General features: G+C 45.6%; 1 protein-coding gene across 1 annotated transcript; it reads left to right on the top strand.

Annotated features, from left to right (window-relative positions):
* Positions 1–126: 126 nt before the first annotated feature.
* On the top strand, positions 127–16790 carry AMDHD1 (amidohydrolase domain containing 1). The gene is made up of 9 exons (XM_082739321.1): positions 127–367; positions 1531–1637; positions 3621–3685; positions 5113–5390; positions 8129–8354; positions 10664–10788; positions 13994–14087; positions 14676–14836; positions 15710–16790. Exons 1-9 carry the CDS (start codon positions 231–233, stop codon positions 15795–15797), a joined length of 1281 nt encoding a protein of 426 aa, XP_082595447.1. The 5' UTR covers positions 127–230; the 3' UTR covers positions 15798–16790.
* Positions 16791–20319: the final 3529 nt, after the last annotated feature.

Below are 20319 nucleotides of genomic sequence, written 5' to 3'. Positions count from 1 at the left end.
TCCAGGATCACGTTTATTACGAATCCCCCGCGGGTCGTCGGCCCGGGCTCTGCAGCCGCGCCGGCCGGAGGGAGGCGCGCGCTCCTCCGCGGACGCGCAGGGCGGCGGCGGCGGCGAGGACCGGCCCCGACTCCACCCTCCCTGCCCCGCGGCGCCGCCCGCGGACCCGCACTTTCCTTCGCCCGCGCTCCCGCCCGGCGGCCTCCCGGAGACCCGCGGCGCGCGGCGACATGGCCGGCGGCCACCGCCTCCTGCTGGAGAACGCGCGGCAAGTGGTGATGGTGTGCGCCCGCGGCGAGCGCTTCCTGGCGCGGGACGCGCTGTGCCGCCTGGCCGTGCTGGAGGGCGCCAGCCTCGTGGTGGGCACGTAAGTGGCCGCGCGCTGGGGGCGGCGGGCAGCCGCGGCCGGGCCTGGCCCCCTTTCCCTAACTTGGGCGCTGTGGAGGGAACCGCGTAAAAGCTTTCCTGCATCCAGGGAGCCACCGCAGGCCTTCTAGGCACCTGTGGCTACCTACCTTCGAGGAGCCATTCGGTGAAAAAACGCTCTCAGGCTGAACCCTCCACCCCGTCCCCTCTCCCCAGATCTTTGGAATCAGCATCTCTGTGGTGGAGTGCTCGGACTTTAAATTTTTGACAGAACACCCTCCAGCCCACCCCACTTGGTATGCTAAATTTGAGAACCATGGAAGACGTTCAGATGGTTTAGGGTGAAAGGACTTTCAGAAAAAGAGGACATTTTCTGTTTTTTTTCATTTAACCCTCTGTGCTTCTTGCTAGACGTGAATAAAAGAACAGCCAGAGTTTGAGGTGGGGGGCGAACCCCTAGTAGGAGTGGGGTTTGGATGCTGATGCGAATTAGAGAGCCCCACGGCCCGCGGTTGTGCAAGATGGTCTCAGCCCTTATCTGACGCTGCTTAGGGTTGTGCAAGAGCCCAGCTTTGAGGGACCATGTGTTTTTAATTAGCAAAGGGGTAAAAACATTCTCAGTGTTACTGTTGAGAATTGGTTACAAACAAGTTAAAAGAACTGCACAGAGGCAGGAATCCAGGGCTAACTGAGGCCATACTCCATGGAGCTCTGAGGCTCTACTGTCCCGCAGCTGTACCCAACCCTTTCTCACTCCATCATCCAAGATGGCTGCTCCACCTCTCCGTATGGAGTCTATCTTCCAGACGGTGGGAACAAGAAAGTGAAAACAGTCCTATTGGTTATAATTTAGTCACATGGCCCACCTGGTTGATGGGAAACCTAGAAATGTAGATTTCATTCTGGGTGTTGATGTGTTCAGCTTAGATTTAGGAATCTAGCCCTGTGGGGAATGGGGACAACTAAGATTCTGTACATATGAGTTGACTTTTGGGCTTGCATGTGGCTGGAGACATTTTTTTTCTTCCATAACACAGATGCAAGAAGGACATAGGATAAAGTTGACTGATAGCAAAAGACATGGACAACATATTTTAAATCATTAGTCAGCTTTTCCATAGTAATTCCCCAAACTTTAGTAATTATTTCTTGATTTTTCTTCAGGGATGGGTTTATAAAAGCCATCGGTCCTGCTGATGAGATCCAAAAAATGTTTTCTGAAGAATCATTCGAGGAAAGGATTGACTGTTCTGGGAAATGCATCTTGCCAGGTATTAACCTCTTTTTTCAGTAAAGCCCTGCAGCCAGTTTTAGTAATGTAAAGAGGAAGAGCTTGTTTTAAATAGGGTGTCAAAATCATATTAAAATATAATAATAGCTACCATGCTTCGCATTTCTACTACTGAATGTCTAGCTGCTTTACAAACATATTTTCATCTTGAATTCTTCTAACTGCCCTGTAAGGTAAGTATCATTATCTACATGTTACAGATTAGAAAACTCCAGTTTAGGGATGAAAAAATTACCCCAGATTGCCAGACAGGGAAAGGGCCCCTGCTTCCCACTCACATGCCGAAGAGAAACCAGTTGTGTTGTGTTTAGGTTCAAAAGCTGTTGAAGAACTTTACGAATCTACTTCATATGGGAGGCAGCTAGGCAAGCTGTTTCTAATACCAGAATAGATTTTAAATTTACATGGAGTGTGAAACAAAGAACACATCTTTGGGCAGAAAAGTCGGGGAAGAGGGAATCCCTAGAGATTTTACTGAAGTTTATTTATATCTTAGTGATTGACACAAAATCAGTTTATTAACCATCATCTCCCACATTGTTTTATGGCTTCATGAAATCCTCTGAAACAAGTTTCACAAATTTTGAGTTCTACATAAAACAGAGAGGCTAAGATTTATATTTTTAAAATGTTTACTATGTGTATCTGTTAGACCTTCTATCTTCCAGCTCTGGGAGTCAGGAAATGAAGTCAGAGTGAAACGTTATGAAAAAGAGCAGAAAATACTAGAAAACAATCTGAACAGAGATTTTTTTTTTTTTAAGATTGTATTTATTTATTTATTTGACAGAGAGAGATCACAAGTAGGCAGAGAGGCAGGCAGAGAGAGAGGAGGAAGCAGGCTCCCTGCCAGGCAAAGAGCCCGATATGGGACTTGATCTCAGGACCCTGAGATCATGACCTGAGCCAAAGGCAGAGGATTAACCCACTGAGCTACCCAGGGGCCCTGAACAGAGATTCTTGATCTTTGTCCAATTGCAACCACTAATGAGACATTTGATCCACAAAGTATTTTAAATATTCTGGAAAGACACACTTTACTTGAGTTGTATCTGGATAAACAAACGAGTCACACGATTACTTTATAGTTTCTCTTCAATTAAACTGCATTTCTTTTTTTTTTTAAAGATTTTATTTATTTATTTGAAAGACAGATATCACAAGTAGGCAGAGAGGCAGGCAGAGAGAGAGAGAGAGGGAAGCAGGCTTCCTGCAGAGCAGGGAGCCCGATGCGGGGCTCGATCCCAGGACCCTGAGATCATGACCCGAGCCGAAGGCAGCAGCCCAAACCACTGAGCCACCCAGGCGCCCCTAAACTGCATTTCTTTTTTGAAGAAAGATTCATATTCCTGATTCCATATTTTTCCTTCTCATAGTTGGGAGAGATTATATTCTCTTTTCATACCCAGATTATTTCTTGGCGATGTAGTCCTTGGTTTTGCTCAACTAATAGATATGACATCCTGTTTCCAAAAGCTTGTTTAGTGGGCGAAAGGACCTGTCTTTTTTTTTTTTTTTTTAAGATTTTTATTTATTTGTTTGAAAGAGAGACAGTGAGAGAGAGCATGAGAGGCGGGAAGGTCAGAGGGAGAAGCAGACTCCCCATGGAGCTGGGAGCCTGATGCGGGACTCGATCCTGGGACTCCGGGACCGTGACCTGAGCCCAAGGGGGTTGCTTAACCAACTGAGCCACCCAGGCGCCCCGGACCTGTCTTTCTTTAATGGATATTCTCATCATGCCAAATCACGCTCTTCTGTTAAAGCCTTCTAGACCAGCCATGCAGAGAGTGTTGTTGTTTCCTGTCTGTGGAGGGAACCCATAGACAAATTCTTCTTCCTCCCTCCTCCTCCAAGATGGCTGACCATCATCTTGCTTTCCCAAGAGTGGCACGGGGTAGTCTGCCTACTATCTAAGGGCTTTCTATTTCTCAGCTTCAGAGGTGATTTGATTTATTGATTACAGGTTTGGTGGACGCACACACACATCCAGTATGGGCTGGCGAAAGAGTTCACGAGTTTGCAATGAAGGTAACTGCCATAAATGAGGACACATCAAAATAAGGCACAAATACAAATCTTTTTATAAAGACTTGACAGGCTAACAGACTTTGCAACATATGTCTATATTTCTTTTTTTTAAAGATTTTATTTATGTATTTGAGAGAGAGAGAGAATGAGAGAGTGAGAGAGAGCATGAGAGAGAGGGGCAGAGGGAGAATCGGACTCCTCAGGGAGCAGGGAGCACGATGCGGGACTCGATCCTGGGACTCCAGGATCATGACCTGAGCCGAAGGCAGTTGCTTACGCAACTGAGCCACCCAGATGCCCCTACATTTCTTTTTCATGTATATTTTTACTGGCTTGGACTATGGAAGATAAACTGGAAAAGAAACTAACTTATAACTGTCCAAATACTATGCACAGGCCCAGCAATCATTTTAGGTATAACAGGTTTCAAAAATGTTTAGCAATAGAATCCTTATATATGTATATATGTATGTATGTACATATGTATGTTTTAGAATCCTCCCTTTAAAAAAAAAAAAAAAAAAAGCTGAGCTGCCTCTGAGCGCCTGGGTGGCTCGGTTGGTCAACTGTCAGACTGGTTCAGGTCATGATGTCAGGGTCCTGGGATCCAGCCCCAGGTTGGCCTCTGCACCTGGCAGGGCGTCTACTTGTCCCTCCCCCTCTTCCTCTGCCAGTCCCCCCGCACTTATACATACACACACACACACACACTCTCTCTCTCTCTCTCTCTCAAATAAATAAATAAAATCTTACAAAAAAACAAAAACCAAAAAAACCACAAAAAACAGAGCTGAGCTGCTTTGCTCACTTTCTCCTCTCTGCCCCTGGGAGCCTTTAAAAGGGCTCCACCATACAGTTAGAAATTCACCATTCATTGGTTCAAACTTGGAAAAATATATTGCTGATCATAAAAATAAATTGCCTTGTATTTTTCTCACCCTCCCCCAAAAAATGACTTATTAAGAAGCATAAAGTGTGGTCTATGTCCTGAATCATTAATTAGCCAGGGCCAACCCTCAAATCCATGGTTGGAGCCATTTTCACATTGTTTCTTTCTAATACATTTAATGTTTTAGAGCAGTTTTAGATTCATAGCCAAATTGAGTGGGAGGGACGAAGACTTAGTGGTACACACGGGGGCCAGTTGGGTTGTTGGAACACTGAGATACTTCTGGGCTAGTTGGTAAGTTGCTGCTGCTTCCAGAGACCCTCAGTGCTCTCCCATTTGGGCCATCCCTGCGGTTCCTAAGAGGCCCTGGCAGGGGAGGGGCCTCCATGGCCCTGCTACCCCAGCATCCTTTCTGGTCTGCTGGTGTCTCTGACCTATCAGTTGTTAATCATTTTGAACATCACCCTGTACGGGGATTCTGTGGACCTGCCCACAACCTCCCGCATTTGCCCAGCCTAAAGGCGAGCCCTGTGTTCAGTTGGCAGGAGCCACGTACATGGATATTCACCAGGCTGGAGGAGGGATCAACTTCACGGTGGAGCGCACGCGCCAGGCCTCGGAGGAGGAGCTGTTCTGCTCCTTCCAGGAGCGGCTGCAGTGCATGATGAGGGCGGGGACCACGCTGGTGGAGTGCAAGAGCGGATACGGCCTCAACCTGGAGACCGAGCTGAAGATGCTGCGCGTGATCGAGCGCGCTCGGCGGCAGCTGCCCATAGGCATCTCCGCCACTTACTGCGGGGCTCACTCGGTGCCAAAGTAACCTCAGCTTGCGGGTTTGACTGGGGGCATTGAAAACAAAGAAGGGGTCAGGTGGTCCCTAAGTGGGGATGCACTGTGGGAGTGGGGAGGGTTAGGGAGTCAGACCGGGTGGAGGTGTATCTATGCTTCTGTTCTCGCAGAGAGTTCAGTAGAAGCTGTTAGAAAGGTGTTCTGATTGTAATAGTCGTCTCAAGGGTGGTTTTTTGTTTGTTTCTGTTTTTAAGATTTTATTCATTTGAGAGAGAGAGAGAGAGAACACACAAGCAGAGGGAGAGGGAGAAGCAGACTCCCTGCTGAACAGGGAGCCTGAGTGAGGCTTGATGCCAGGATCCTGGGATCATGACCTGAGCTGAAGATAGACACTTAGCTGACTGAGCTACCCCGGTGCCCCTTGCAAGGGTGGTTTTAAGAAGGCAATCCCCATCAGACCCAACAGTTTTACTGGTCTGCTAATGATGAAGAAGGAAGTGGAGATATTCAAAATTCTTTTGGTTAACAGAAAGCAATGTCCTCTACTAGATCCTTTAAAATGACAGATATTACTTAAAAAAAGAAAAAATTAAAAATTAAAATGACAACTATTATTTTAAATAGTTGCCCGTGACCATATAATTGCACTTTAGAGATTAAAATAACACTCCGTAGGTGATAGAGCAAATCTCTAGGTCAGGATGACTCAGAATAGTTTTTATTTTCATTCATCTTTTTGTTTAGCAGCAAACATGTTTGTTTTCTTGTTGTAAATGGTTTTAAGCTTTCCTTTTACCTAAAAAGTGTCTCTGATGTGGCTTTTTTGTAGAGAATTCTGTCCTTTTCTGCATCTGCTTCTGCATCTTACCTGTCCCGGAATTTCTAGAGCCAAAGGCCCACAGTTCCAGAATTAAAAGGTTCAAAGGAAATCCAGGACTTGGGGGGCGCCTGGGTGGCTCAGTCTGTTAAGCAGATGCCTTCAGTTCAGGTCAGGATCCCAGGGGATCAAACCCCTAATTGGCTCCCTGCTCAGCAGGGAATCTGCTTCTCCCTCCCCCTGCTCTTGTTCTCTCTTTCTCTCAAATAAATAAATAAAATCTTTACAAATAAAATCCAGGACTTGAAAATTAACAGGACAAAGTCTTAGTGAAGTCTTGAGTTTTGATAACTTAGATATGTAAGTACTACAGGCTTATTTGAAAGTTTCATAACATATTTTTACATTTACTTAGTTTCGTTCAATTTGGAAAACAAGTTTAATGTTAATTTTTTGTTTATCATTTCAGTCAGAGAAAATAAAAAAAATTTTTTTAAAGATTTTATTTATTTATTCAACCCAGAGAGAGAGATCACAAGTAGGCAGAGAGGCAGGCAGAGAGAGAGGAGGGAGCAGGCTCCCCACTGTGCAGAGAGCCCGAGGCGGGGCTCGATTCCAGGACCCTGAGATCATGACCCGAGCTGAAGGCAGAGGCTTAACCCACTGAGCCACCCAGGCGCCCCGAAAATAAAAAATTTTAACATTAAATTTATGATTAAGAATTCAGAAAATTAAGTAGAAAAGAAAAATATTTAATATTTCCAATGATGTTTTTGTACATTTTTAGCATTTGTACTTCTGAAATTATTAAAGCTTAAACCGCACTGAGACTTGTGGGACATCCGTCTATGAAAACTTTTTTTTTTTTTCCCCAAATGGAACATAAGGTGAATGATAGGCAGTGTAAGGTGGTAGAGAAGTCGTAGGCCTTGGAGCCATACCAGACCTGGGTTTCACTCCAGCTTTGCAACTTTCCCAGTGCATGATTTTGAGGGCATCACTTAACTTTTTTGAACATCTGTAAAACAGCTAAATAACACATAATTCTTTATGATTGTCTTGAGAATTAGGGACAACATACGTGAGCGCCTGTCTCCTCACAGTTCACCTCTATCTTCCCTCCAGTACGGTTTTTGCTGAGCAAGAAACTTTGGCGTGCCAACTACAGGACTAAAGTTTTACAGAAATTTTCTCCTTCTGCCAATGAGTCTCTCAGGTCTGATCCCCAGTGACACGGTCTGAGCTCAGAGTATGCCAAATGATGGCTGCGTGACCTGCCCAAAGTTAGGTCGCCAGCAAGTGGTGGAGCTCTGTGTCTATCTAACTTCAAAAGCCCAGCCCTTTCCTATGTATAACTACCCTAGAATCTTAGAATTTCAGTGCTTCCCACAACCCTCTTTCCCATGCTTTTACAAATAGTGTGGAAGAAGAAAAAGGCAGAGTGATCACTAGGACCCAGCAAAGGAGCCTGCAACTGGATAGTTAGGGAAGCATTCAGGATGCCCTTTACGTGTCCTTGGCAAGCAGATTCAGTGTCTCAGCCCCCATGGCCTTGCCGGCATTCTCGAAGGCAACATGGCTGGGCCAGAGATGGATGAGCCCTTTGAGTCTCCATGTACAGCGTCAGTGCCTATAGTAGTCTTATCGACATCTCTGCTGTGTCCTCATTGTTAAGACTCATGAGGTATATTTTGGATTATTTCTCTACTTTTTGAGGCTTGAGGTCATTTGCTCATGGTTCGTCAGATTCTTCAAGGGCCAGAAAACCAATTAAATTAATTTTTAAAAATTTTAAATAAAAAATTTAAAAATTTTAAAATTACATTTTAAATAATTCTTAATTAAATTAAATTAAAAATTTTAAAATTAAAACAATTTTTTAATTAAAGAAGTTTTTGTTTTGTTTTGTTTTGTTTTTTGCTTCACGTAATCTCATTTTCTCGCCCAGGGGGAAGACCGCATCAGAGGCTGCTGATGAAATCATCAGTAGCCACCTCCCGAAGCTGAAGGAGCTTGCCAGAAGTGGGGAAATCCACGTGGACAATATAGATGTGTTCTGCGAGAAGGGGGTCTTTGATCTCGACTCCACCAGGAGGATTCTTCAAAGCGGAAAAGAGATGGGATTACAGATTAACTTCCACGGGGACGAGCTGCACCCCATGAAGGCTGCCGAGGTGGGGTTGACCTTCTTCCTTTCACGCTATGGAAAACTTCATTAGTGGGTTCAGAGGTGGGAGGAACCTTACTGAAAAGACAGAGAAATGGGAATTTGTTTGAACAATGTGTGGACCGGTCCAGTCGAGCCTCAGAATCCCTGACCCCTGTTAGAAATGTACTTTTTTGCTGGTCGTTTACTTTGAAGATCGCCTGCTGGTGGTATTAGTGGAAAAAGAAGTACTTCTGTGATCTTGTTTAGCAAACCCACACCCTGTTTTGGTTGGAACAGAAAGCCATGCTGGCAAAGCGGAGTAAAAATTGCTCATGTTGTGGCTAGGGTCCTCCTGGGGCAGCGGTCAGGGGAATGTTGGGAGAGCACACGGTCATGGTCACGTGATTCTCTTCTGACCTGTGTGTCTTGCCCAGTTCATTTATTCACGCTTTCAGCAAATACATGAGTGTCTGCTCTGTGCCAGGCTCTGAGAATTCAGCCGTGAATAAGACAGACACAGTCCTCACAGTCGCGAGTCTAGATGTCTCTCCAAACCCCAGAGCGAAATAAACAGATGCCCTTGGGGCATAAATACAGATGTGTATAATGTGGGCATAAATACAGACACCCCAGATGTGTCCAGTGTGATCTCTTCACATCGCTTCCGGATCTTGGTCCTGTGTTTCTTGCCCAGTGAATGACCCCATCGTCTAGTACTGTCTAAGCAGAAAAACTTGGACATCACCTTGTCTCCTTTCCCCATCCCCTGTCACGTTTTGGTCAACCAGCAAGGCCTCCAGGTTTGCCTCCTGATTATGTCCAGGTCCACTTCTCTTCCCCCGACCACCTCGTTCAGACCACCATCAGGAGCTCTCAGCAGGATCTCCTGCAATGGCTTCTCTCCCCGTGTCCAAGCCCGCCCGCTCTTCAATCAGTTCCTTTAAGCCCTGCCCTCAGTGCATCTTCTCTTCCTCTCTGTTGCTGGAAAGCCCTGAAAGGCTCACCCGTGCCAGCAGGACAGATTCCCAACTCCGCAGCCGTAGGCTTACCCGGATCCCCCTCTTGCTCGCCTGCCATGTTCCTCTTTGTCTCTTCCCCCTCTCGCTTCCCCTGCCCTCTTTTCCGTGAGCCAGCCACCATGAACTGTGTTAAGACACTCGATCCCCCACGCCTCTGCACGTACTTTCTCTTGTCTGAACACCCCTCGGCTAACTCTACCTCCCCTCCGTGTTTCTTCTTAGCTACCACTTCTCTGGGATCCTTCCCAAACCTCTGCAAGAGTGAGTTACAGAGCCTCCCCACACCTGTCCCACCATGTTCAAATTGCCTCCGCGCTCCCTCCTGGACAGTAAAGGGGCTGACAATTGTCCCCGCGCCTTTGCAGCTCTGTCCCTGGAGGTTAGCACAATGCCTGGCAGACAGGTGGCCTTTAGTGAGGACATAAATGGGGCATGTTTGTTGAATGAATGTGAACTAGGTGGTCAACAAGACACTTTTGGTGGCAGAGAGTGCACTGGTGAATTAAACAGAGGGCAGTACCTGGGATGACCAAATCGAATCTGGGAGAGTGAAGGTGATTCCAAGGTTAGAAGGAAGCTCCACTTGGGGAACAGAGTCAATCTGTGGGGCATCCCACTCCCCGGAGCACCAAACCAGAATTGCCCTTAGACCCAAGCTAGCTGCTGACGAGGGGCCAGCCCCCTCCTGCCCTGGTATGGCTGTGCTGCCTCCCTGGGCCATTGCTTAATGTCAAGAATGAGTCTACTTTCCCTTCCCTCAGAATGCTTAACACAATCACCTTTCAGCCTGGGGCACTGTGTACGTGTGTGCATGCATGTGTGTGTGTGTGTAAATGTATCAAGCTGAGAAGAAACCCACTTTAATGCCATGTTTTCATTACCATCATAGCATTACCTCCTAGTTTTCTTCTCACAGTCGAGCCCAGACTTTTCATCTGGAGAGAAATCAAGCTCAAGTGCATATTCTCAAATGATACATATAATTTCACATTTTTCCAAGTTTGTTTTCTTAACTGATCTGTTTTCCCTGAGCGCAACGGCACTGTAAGATACCTTTCCTTACTGTGTTTTTGATGATGCTGTAAGAATCACTTGGACATAAGGACAGTTGTTGAAGTAGGACACTAGCTAATTTTCCAATGGATGTCCATCACAAATCTTTTGCCCATTTGGGGGCTTGTGCTTGGCAGAGGCAGTTGCCAAGGCATTTTAGTAATAGATTGGTATTTATTTTTGCAGGAAAAACAATATTCTGGCCCTTTATTGATTGTTGTTGCTGTTGGTGAACTCTTCTCTCTCTGCCCATTCTGCTTAGCTCGGGGCTGAGCTGGGAGCCCAGGCAATCAGTCACCTGGAAGAAGCCAGCGATGAGGGCATCACTGCCATGGCAACGGCCCAGTGCTCGGCCGTCCTTCTGCCCACCACGGCCTACATGCTGAGGTGAGCTGCCCCAGGGGGTGCCAAGTGGGAGGACACAGACCCGGAGGCCTCAGTCTTATTTCATTGCCCTTCCACATTCCTTAAAAATGCAGATCAGGAAAACTGAGCTCTGGAAGGTGCCAGTCCTGGAGCGAGGTTCAGGAGAGAGTTTAGACCCCAGTGACGGTTGAGTGGTGGGATTATTGGGAAGAGTGGAGCTGCCCTTTCCTTTTCCCACCTCATTTTTGGAATTTTCCAGTTAAAAAGTCAATATGTATTACTTTTATAATTACCAAGTAATGAAATAGGCTCTCCACTTTAAAAACATGCATCAGATGTTAGAGATACTGGACAGTGTTCGGAATGTGAAGGAGCTGTTTTCTAAGAGGGTGCAAGTGGGTACCACAGTCTTCAAAAATCCCCAGGCATGGGAGGAAAGAGGAGATGTGTAAGTATATTTTGCGAAATCTCCCCCAGGAATTTTGCTGTTTGCCCTCTATAGACTGAATACACACAGTCCATAGTCCATCTTTATGAATGCTGTTTCAGCCGTTGGACAATGTTTGGAGGCAGTTTGGGTTGTTGCCCACTAGGGGGCACTACTGGCATCTAGTAGGTAGAGGCTAGAGACCCTAAACCTCCACAGCGCCCAGAACCATCTCCCACCACAGAGAATTATCCTGCCCAAGAACTACCCAGCTACAAATTATGAACTGTGCCATGGTTGAGACACTCTGCCTTAGGCATTAGAAAAGCCAGGCTTGGAGTAACTTTTACATTTATTTATTTATTTTTTAGAGAGATAGGCAGTGAGGGCACTCCCAGGTGCCTGTGACCTGGGGGAAGGGGCAGAGGGGGAGAGAGAATCTAGAGATTCTTCATGCCCAGTGTGGAGCCTGACAGGGGGCTCGATCTCAACACCATGACACCATGACCTGGGCCGAAATCAAGAGTGGACTCCTACCTGACAGACACCCAGGTGCCCTTCGAGTAACTTTTTTTAAGAGAGAAGAGAGGAATATGTCAGTGCTTTTCTCAAATATATTATGACGTTATACCCATACAGGTAATATTACACATTTCTCTTACTGTTACTGTTCTCTGAATTTCAAGAGTAAACTTCATGTAGATTGCAACCAGGACATATCATTCAATAGCCATTCTTGGTATCTTGGCATTCCCAGCAAATCTTAGTAGTCAGTCAGAGTCATCAATCGATACCTAATCTGGTTAATTTTCCATCACCAAGAAATAATGTTTGACCAAAAAAAAAAAAAAATTTCCTTTCCCTCCCCTTGAATCTCTTGAAGATGGAGCAAAAATCCGAGACTTGCACTGTGAAGGGCAGCTCGGCAGTAAAAGTCTGAACTTTGTCCCTGCGCCAGAGGTGGCTGTCATCTGTGCTCACCCCAGGATGGGCTGGCCAGCTGAACAACAGGAAACATCACCGAGGCCACCCTTCTCTCTCTGGCTTCTCTGTTCTCGTATTTTTCTGATCTCTCCAACAGGCCCAACCTGCAGGGCTCTCTGCCGGGCCTTGAATTCTCTCCTGACTCTCATTTCCAGAGTAACAGTGGCCTTGTGCCGCTTCCTTTAATCATTACTGTATGCATCTTTGTGTATACTCTTTAAATTGATTTAGGATCCATTCACCTCAGTTTTTCTGGAACTTCCTTGATACTTCTACAGCATCACTTTTTTTTTTTTTCTTCCTTCAATATTTCTGGAAGGGGAGGGGAGGCCATCAGAATGAACTGTGCAGGGGCACCTGGGTGGCTCGGGGGGTTAAGTGTCTGGGTCAGCTCAGGTCGTGATCTCAGGATCCTGATGGGCTCCTTCTCCCAGCACCTGGGAGAAGCCTGCTTCTCCCTCTCTTCCCCTCTTATGTTCTGTCTCAAATAAATAAAATCTTAAGAAAGAAAGAAAAGGAATGAACTGTGGAGAGATTTTAAGTTCTGCCTTTCCACACGCTTATCCCTGCTTCACTCACCTCCTCTCGCGCATGATGCTGATTGAGGAACATTATCTTAGGTAGTCCTGCAAACTGTCGGTCATTGACTGTGAATGTTTCAAGGGCCTCAGTCTTGGCCTGTAGACGTGTAGATTCTCAGACGACCAATTTCCCTCTATCCCCCTCCCCCAAACCCTGGGAGCCTTGAACAAACACCAGCATAGTTTCTGACAGCTCAAAGTTGTCTGCCTAAGATGACCCAGGCCCCCTTACAGCGCCTGCCTGAGGAAGCCCAGCGTGCCAGGAGAAGGTACTGCTCGTTCCCGCAAAACCAGCTGATTGGCAGATAGGCCCCTGGACTTCCTCTTAGAGCAGTTACTTTACAAAGCTTGCAATTAGAAATCCTTTCTCTGCAAAGACTTCTATCTGAGATATAAGCCTTTGACCACCCAGGATTGCCTCCTCAAGGACCGGCCCCTTTTTCCTCCCAACTTCCTCTTTCTTTCTCTAAAACGCCCAGTTACCACTGCACAAATCAAAATTGAGTCCAGGCCACACTGGACCCTTTTCCCTTTCGCAGTAGTTATTACTGAATACTGTCCTCACCCTTTGAGCTAGTGTTTGGCTCGGTTTATCCCTGACATGGCTTTTGAGTCACGTCCTAAAGAATAATATTTTGCCAAGGAAATCAAGGAGACACGCAACCCAGGAAGAAGCGCAGCCATTTTACATATTAGAATCTTGGGCCTTCAAGGTTTTAAAGGCCCTACCAGAAATGTTTGAGGCCCCTCTGCCCCTGCCCAGGAGGGGGAGAGATATGAGTTTTAAAATTGCAAACTGGAAGTTAATAAAAACAACATTATTTTAACCTCATTATTTATATTTGAGAGTCAAAAAAAAAAAAGTGTTACACTTTAAAAAAAAAATGTTGTTATGTTTTTCTTCCTTAGCAAGGATCTCTGGAATATAACTAATATAACTAACTAATAATAACTAATAACTAATAACTAATATAACTAACTAATAATATAATAATAAACACTCCCAAATTAAAGAAGTAAATTATGGGCAAGTCATTTCAAAAGCAGAGATAAAAATCAGGCATCCTGGGGTTCCACCTGACTTCACCACTCATCACTTAACCTTGAGTGTCTGTTTCTTCTTCCAGAACACAGAGGGGTTGGATATCTTGAGTCGGTTTCTATTGCAAACATCTAGTCTATAGAAGCTCTACTTCCAGAGACTTCCATCTTTCTTTTTTTTCCTTCCTTTTAGACTGAAACAACCCCGTGCTAGGAAGATGTTGGAGGAAGGGGTAATCGTTGCTCTGGGCAGTGATTTCAACCCAAACGCATATTGCTTTTCAATGGTAATTATTTTTAATGTCCTTTTCCAAGCGGAGAATCAGTCTTCCACTGTGTGTGTCAATAATTTAAAAATAGCTCCCTAACTATTAAAATGTACATAAGATCTAAGAAACGATTTTCTCGTGCAACAGGAAAAAAAGTGTAGACAGCAGGGTCCTTGGCTATTTCCGTGCCACAAGAATGCCTCTAGGCAGAGAGAGAGGAAAGTTCTATGTGCATAATTTTTTGATTCAGCCTTGGGCGTGGTGGTTTGATGATAACTTACCTCCATCTTGGAGGACAGCACAGGCTCAAAGAAATTTTAGTAAATAAGTGTGGAGGTGGGCTTTCATCTTACATAGACAGTGGTCTTGAAAAGTTGTAAATAAACACTCAGTACCCAGGGGTTCAGCTGGGGTAATCTCTCTAATAAAGGAATCTTTTCCAAAGCATAAGAATCTTTACATGTACATCAAAATGTTCTTATACCAGTGTAGCCGGTTCCTCCCAGATATTTCATTTCCATTATTGGTTGTGCTGCGTTGAGAAATGTCCTAGGTAGCAGCTACCATTTTGTTCCTTTCCTCTACTGCGGTTCTTGCCTGCCTTAGCCGGTGGTCATGCACTTGGCCTGCGTGAACATGCGACTGTCCATGCCGGAAGCCTTGGCCGCTGCCACCATCAACGCAGCCTATGCCCTGGGAAGATCTCACACACACGGATCTCTGGAAGTCGGCAAACAGGGAGATCTCATCATCATCAATGCATCCAGGCGAGTGTTCTCCCAATGGAGCTATTTTATTTTGTGCCCCTTGGGATACGTAGGCTAGGTTTAAATGGCTTTTCTGCTCCATATTAGCATCTGGTCCTGAAGCCTCTGCAGCTCCCCAGTCTCCTTTACCATCACCCCTTTCCAACCAGCAAGTCTCCCTGCGGGTCCTAGACCACACAGGGTAGACCAGCTTGTCCGGTCTCTTCCTCTGTCTTCCATCTGCCCTAGATCTCCAGGGTTTTGTTCCGTTTACCCGGACTTTGGACTTGTGCCGCCTGGCTTGTGTTCTTGTTTTTCTGCTGGCGTTCTGACCTACAGCTGGTTCTGGGCGGTGCGTGTCCCAGCTCCTGCTGGCCACCCTGCATCTGATTCATTACCTCTCTGGCTTCTCACTCCTACCAGATCCCAAAAGCCTTGCTTCTGTTTTCCTGCCCCTGGGTTCTTATTACTCATCCACTGTCTGCTGCCAAGAGGGCCTCCGATGTAACAATTTGAGTCTTATTTTTCTCAGTCTGAAAGTTGTAAATCCTTGACCTAGGAAGCCTGTTGCATTCCTTGGTCCTCAAGTTCCACTGAAGAAATCGACTTTAATTCTACTCTTCACTCTCTCTATCGAAAATAATGCTGATGTCACCTTTTACATATTACTTGATTGGATCAAATATTTTCAGGTCAAATACTTCAGTAATACCATTAAACAATATTGAAGTTGTAGACTAGTTGTCAGAGTAATCTAATATTTTTTTTTAAAAAGCCCTTTATCATTGACGAGGTATGAAGAAGTTTCTAGAGAATGTATTTCCACATTAGCATTTATTGACATAGTGATCATTTTGACATGTAGGCATTAAAATATGTTTGATTTCTTTCTAGATGGGAGCATTTGATTTACCAGTTTGGAGGCCATCATGAATTAATTGAATATGTTGTAGCTAAAGGAAAAGTCATCTATAAAAAATGAAAGATCTGAAAGGAAAGAGAAGACCTTTCGACTACATAAGTCAATGCCGTTGGAGTCCAAGTTAAAAGACCATAGTAATTTTCCAGAATGATGTCACTTAAATATATTTCAGTGCTTTGTTAATCCACTTGAAAAAACCCAAGTCATTAATTTCTTTTAATTTAACACATGCACCTGGACATCTAAGCAGGTAAATTATTTGGATCTCAATCTCAGAACATGAAATCCTTTCACAGAGATTTGCTACAAATATTTTGAAGATTCAGATGGTAGGGTATCATTGGAATGCCTTCATGGGGAAAAGCTGATTGGCAGTTAGGTAGACATGGCTTGAAATTCCCATTTTGTTTGTGCTTTTCAAGTTTCAGTTCTTAAACAGTACTTCGCAAAAATTAGGGGATGGTGAGAAATCCAAGTGATATGCCCCAAATTAAGCAAATGTGGCCTTCTGTTATAAGCAGCTAGTTTGTCCTTTTCCCACATGGTTTGCCTTTCTAGAAGCTCTTCAAATGCATGAGTGTCCCTTGAAGGAGGGTGTCCTTCAAGTTCTCATTTCTTCTGGACTCTACCAGTAGCGCTTCACAAGAGTTCAAGACCCATCGTTTTATACGTGGGGACGGGGACTTCCTAGAATGGATGCATTTGGACCAAATCTGATAATGTAGTTTTTAAAAATCACTCTCAGGAGTTTGATTATTCACATTATAAATGTATGACAGAATGGATATAGGTCTCAATAAATACATGTTGACACTGTTGTTGTTTCCAGTCCCAGAAGTAGATGGGTGGTATTACTTATTACAGCTTTTAAGGAAATGAACCCAATTACATAATTACACACAAAGAAATCATGGATGACGATATGAATAGGTGTTTCTAAAGCCATATGAGCTTCCTTGAAATCTTTTAAATGTTTCATCATCCTTATCATCCCAACAGCATTATTAAACTTTGTGCTCTTTATGAATAAATGATTTGAGAAGCGAAGATTCACCAAAGTCTCCTCCCTTTCATGTTAACAGAGGCTGAATCGATGAGGCTTTCCTGTGTTCCATTTTAGATGCTCCTTGTTGGGAGGTTATGGGTAACAGTGTGCATGGCTGTTACTGTCCAGTAACATGGGGCCATTGGAGCTTTGTCCCTCACAGGCTCAGTCAAGGAGGGGTGTGGCAGGCACGTGGTTGCCATATGGGTGATGCCTCCCCTATGACCACTGATACAGCAGTAGGAGTTTGGGATGCAGGCGATAACTACAAAGGCCAAAACTAAATATGAGGTCTGTTCAAACCCGCAAGTCTATCTTGATACCTCCGGAATAAGTAGGGGAAGTGCCTCCTATTCTCTGTCTGGGAGACATTCGCTTGAAACAAAGAGCGTTAATGTCTTTTTCAACTGAAAGCAGAAGAGGATACCCACCCAGAACTGCCTTGGTTCTTCCAGGCCAGTGTCCTGTTAGTCCTCGCCACTTGGGAGCTTGCTGGAAATGAGAGCCTCGGCCCCACCCCAGACCTCTGAATCCGAGTGCGTTTCTTAACCAGCTGCCAGGTTATTTGTACCCTTGTTAAGTGCCGCAGTCTCAACCCTAGCCACACCGGCTGTCACACTGTGCCTCAAAACGGTTTGCTTTTGCTGTTCCAGGCTTTGCAGCCTGTTCCTTCTGCCTGGACTGCTTTCCTTCTCTTCTTTATGCGGGAAAGCAGAGCTAGTCCCTCCCCAACCCTACAATGCACCCATCATCCATGCTAGCCTTCATGGCACGGTGTTTTAACTGTCTTTCCCTTTAGAATGGAAGTTGGTAGAGGGCAGGGCCCTCCTCATGCCCCAGGATCTAGCGTGGTGACTGGTTCATAGCAGGTGATCAGTAAATGAATTCATGGGTGGCTGTACAAACATACTGCTAGTCACAGTGAAAATTACTTAATTAAAACACACCAAGTAGGCCAACCCAGGAAGACAGTGTTAAGGAAAATACTTGTTTTGTGGATTGAAAGGAGCATATGAGTTCCTTAATATAATACCAAAGGATGATGCTTATGGGGGAGTAAATTAGAAAAGCAAAACCAAAGAAACAGTTCCATGGTTGGGTGGAGAGGTGGGCTACCCTTCTTAGCTTTGGGGGTTGGCAGGATTTCGATGAGAGAGCCAGGCTCCAGGATGGAACATTATGAGGTGCTCAGAAGATCAGTGATGAACCCTACTAGCTCCTTGGGGAGCTAGGGCTGGGTCAGATTTCACAGGGCTTTGAATGTCAGCCTTGCTAGTAGGAGTCTCATTCTTCAAGGCAGGAAAAGCCACTGAAGATTTTTGAACAAATTAGGACCAGGACAAGGGTACTGTAGGAAAAAATGAGTCTGGTTTTAGTGTGCACAGTAGGCACTCAAACTTGCGTTGCATGAATGGACTCTGACAAGATACCTTGAGCCAGTCCTTTGGTGGAGAGAGCAGGAGGTATCAGGTGCTAAAAGTTCAGCTGGAAAGCCTTCGCAGAGGGCAGTGAGTGAGATGTGAAAACCACTACTCTGTGCTCCCCAGTGAGCTAGATCAATGTTTCTTTTCTCAACCTTTTACAGTTGTCAGGCCTTCCCTCACCCCCACTAGGAGGAAACTTAAATTTCTCCCTAAGGAATAAGATTTTGTTAGATAGGGTTGAGCTTTGGAAGACCACAGACCGTCATAACATGCGAGTTCTTCTGCCTCCCAAGAACCAATTTTTGCCTCCCTGTGCACAATATTACCCCCCACTGAATGGAGGGGGGCCCATGCCAGATGCCATGGGAGAAAGACGAGGTAACGTCCCATGCTGGAGGAAACACACATCTGGGGCTTGACATCTGGGCTTTGATTTCTTTCTTTTTTTTAATAGTCTTTTTTTTTTTTTTAAGATTTTATTTATTTATTTCACAGAGAGAGATCACAAGTAGGCAGAGGGGCAGGCAGAGATAGAGGAAGGGGAAGCAGGCCCCCTGCTGAGCAGAGAGCCTGATGCAGGACTCGATCCCAGGACCCTGAGATCATGACCTGAGCCGAAGGCAGTGGCTTAACCCACTGAGCCACCCAGGCGTCCTGGGCTTTGATTTCTTCCCGAACTCCTCATCTGTAGAAGTTGGATTCCTTCCATCTCTGAAATTCTGGTGCTAGACTGTCTCCTGCCTTCAGGGAATTTTTGATCCAATGAGGGTGGTAAGACCGGCATTCAAGAGTAGAGTCAAAGCCAGGGTGCACTGAGAGCGGGTTCTCCTAAAAGGAACTCTGGTGACACACAGTACTTTTGAAATTGAAATATGTTTTGCCAGATAGCCCCGCAAGCATGAGCACCTTGGTCTTTATTACACTCAGCAGTAAAAGAATAAAGTCAATGCCAGCCCCTTAGATTTTGATCTGGTGGAAAGTTATTCCAAAATATGAAGGCACATCTTGTCCAAGTGGTTCCCTTGCAGCTACTGCTGGTGTCAGGAACCTGGTGCCCTGAGTGTGGGAACTACCCGTGAGCCACGGGGGTCCGTCCTGGCCCACCCACCCTTGAGATCTGAGATGTCCCGTGCTGGCAGAGTTTCGTTTCCCCTGCTGGACCATTAGCACGAGTTCTCAAGCTCTCCATGATGATCCTGGCCGCTACTTCCCAACCTTCCCATCTTCCTGCTTGCACATCGCCCCTGTTTGTTTAATCCTCTGGGCCCGCTGCCTACCTACCCTATACGCCGGGAGGGCAAAGACCAGGGCCATCTTGGTCACCGTTTATTTAATGATAGAAAAGGACAAATGGAGACTTGGTTTCCTGGCACAGATGTCGTCTGACATTGACGTTTAGCTTCCATTTCTCCTTTTCCTCCCTTCTCTCTCTGACTGCCATCACTCAGAACCCAGCTCAGTCACCTCCTCCAGGAAGCTTCCCTGATGCTCCAAAGGGGCTGTGGTTATATGGACACATGCTTGGCACAGTAATGGCCATTTCGTGTTCCCAACTGGGTGAAGTCATGCCGTACCGATGTACCGTATAGCCCCATATGGCACCTCAGAAATAGCAGTGGTAGGGATGATGCCAACAGCTATGGATTTCAAAATCTGACTAAGATCTGCTTGTAAAAATAAGGAAGCATATTAGATCACCCTTGGAAATTCACCAGACAGACAGGCTTCAGGACTGGTTTACCCAGCAGCTCAGTAATGCCGAAGACTCAGATTCCCTCCTTCCTTCTGCTTTGTCACCCAGCCTTGGCATCACCCCACGGCCGGATTCCTCAATGGGCTGGGCAGGCTTTCAACAGCCCTCGGGATTCTGTACCTCCTCATCCACCTCAGATAGGTGAATGAGAAAGCCTGGCTACCATGGCTCTCAGGAGAGAAAACATTCTCTCAAAGCTTCCAGTAAAAGTCATCTCCGTCTCATTGGCCCAAATCGGGACCTCAACCATTTCTTGAACTGATCACTAAGCCAAGGGAATGCGACACCTCGTGACTAACCCGGCCTATGCTGCGGCCTGAAACAGATCTCTTGGCTTTGATTTTTGGTATATTTTTAATG

This window comes from Mustela nivalis (genome assembly GCF_964662115.1).
Source record: "Mustela nivalis genome assembly, chromosome: 7".
In the NCBI taxonomy this organism is placed as follows: Eukaryota; Metazoa; Chordata; class Mammalia; order Carnivora; family Mustelidae; genus Mustela; species Mustela nivalis.
Note: the sequence above shows the minus strand (reverse complement) of the source record. Positions and strands in the feature narration are given on the sequence as shown.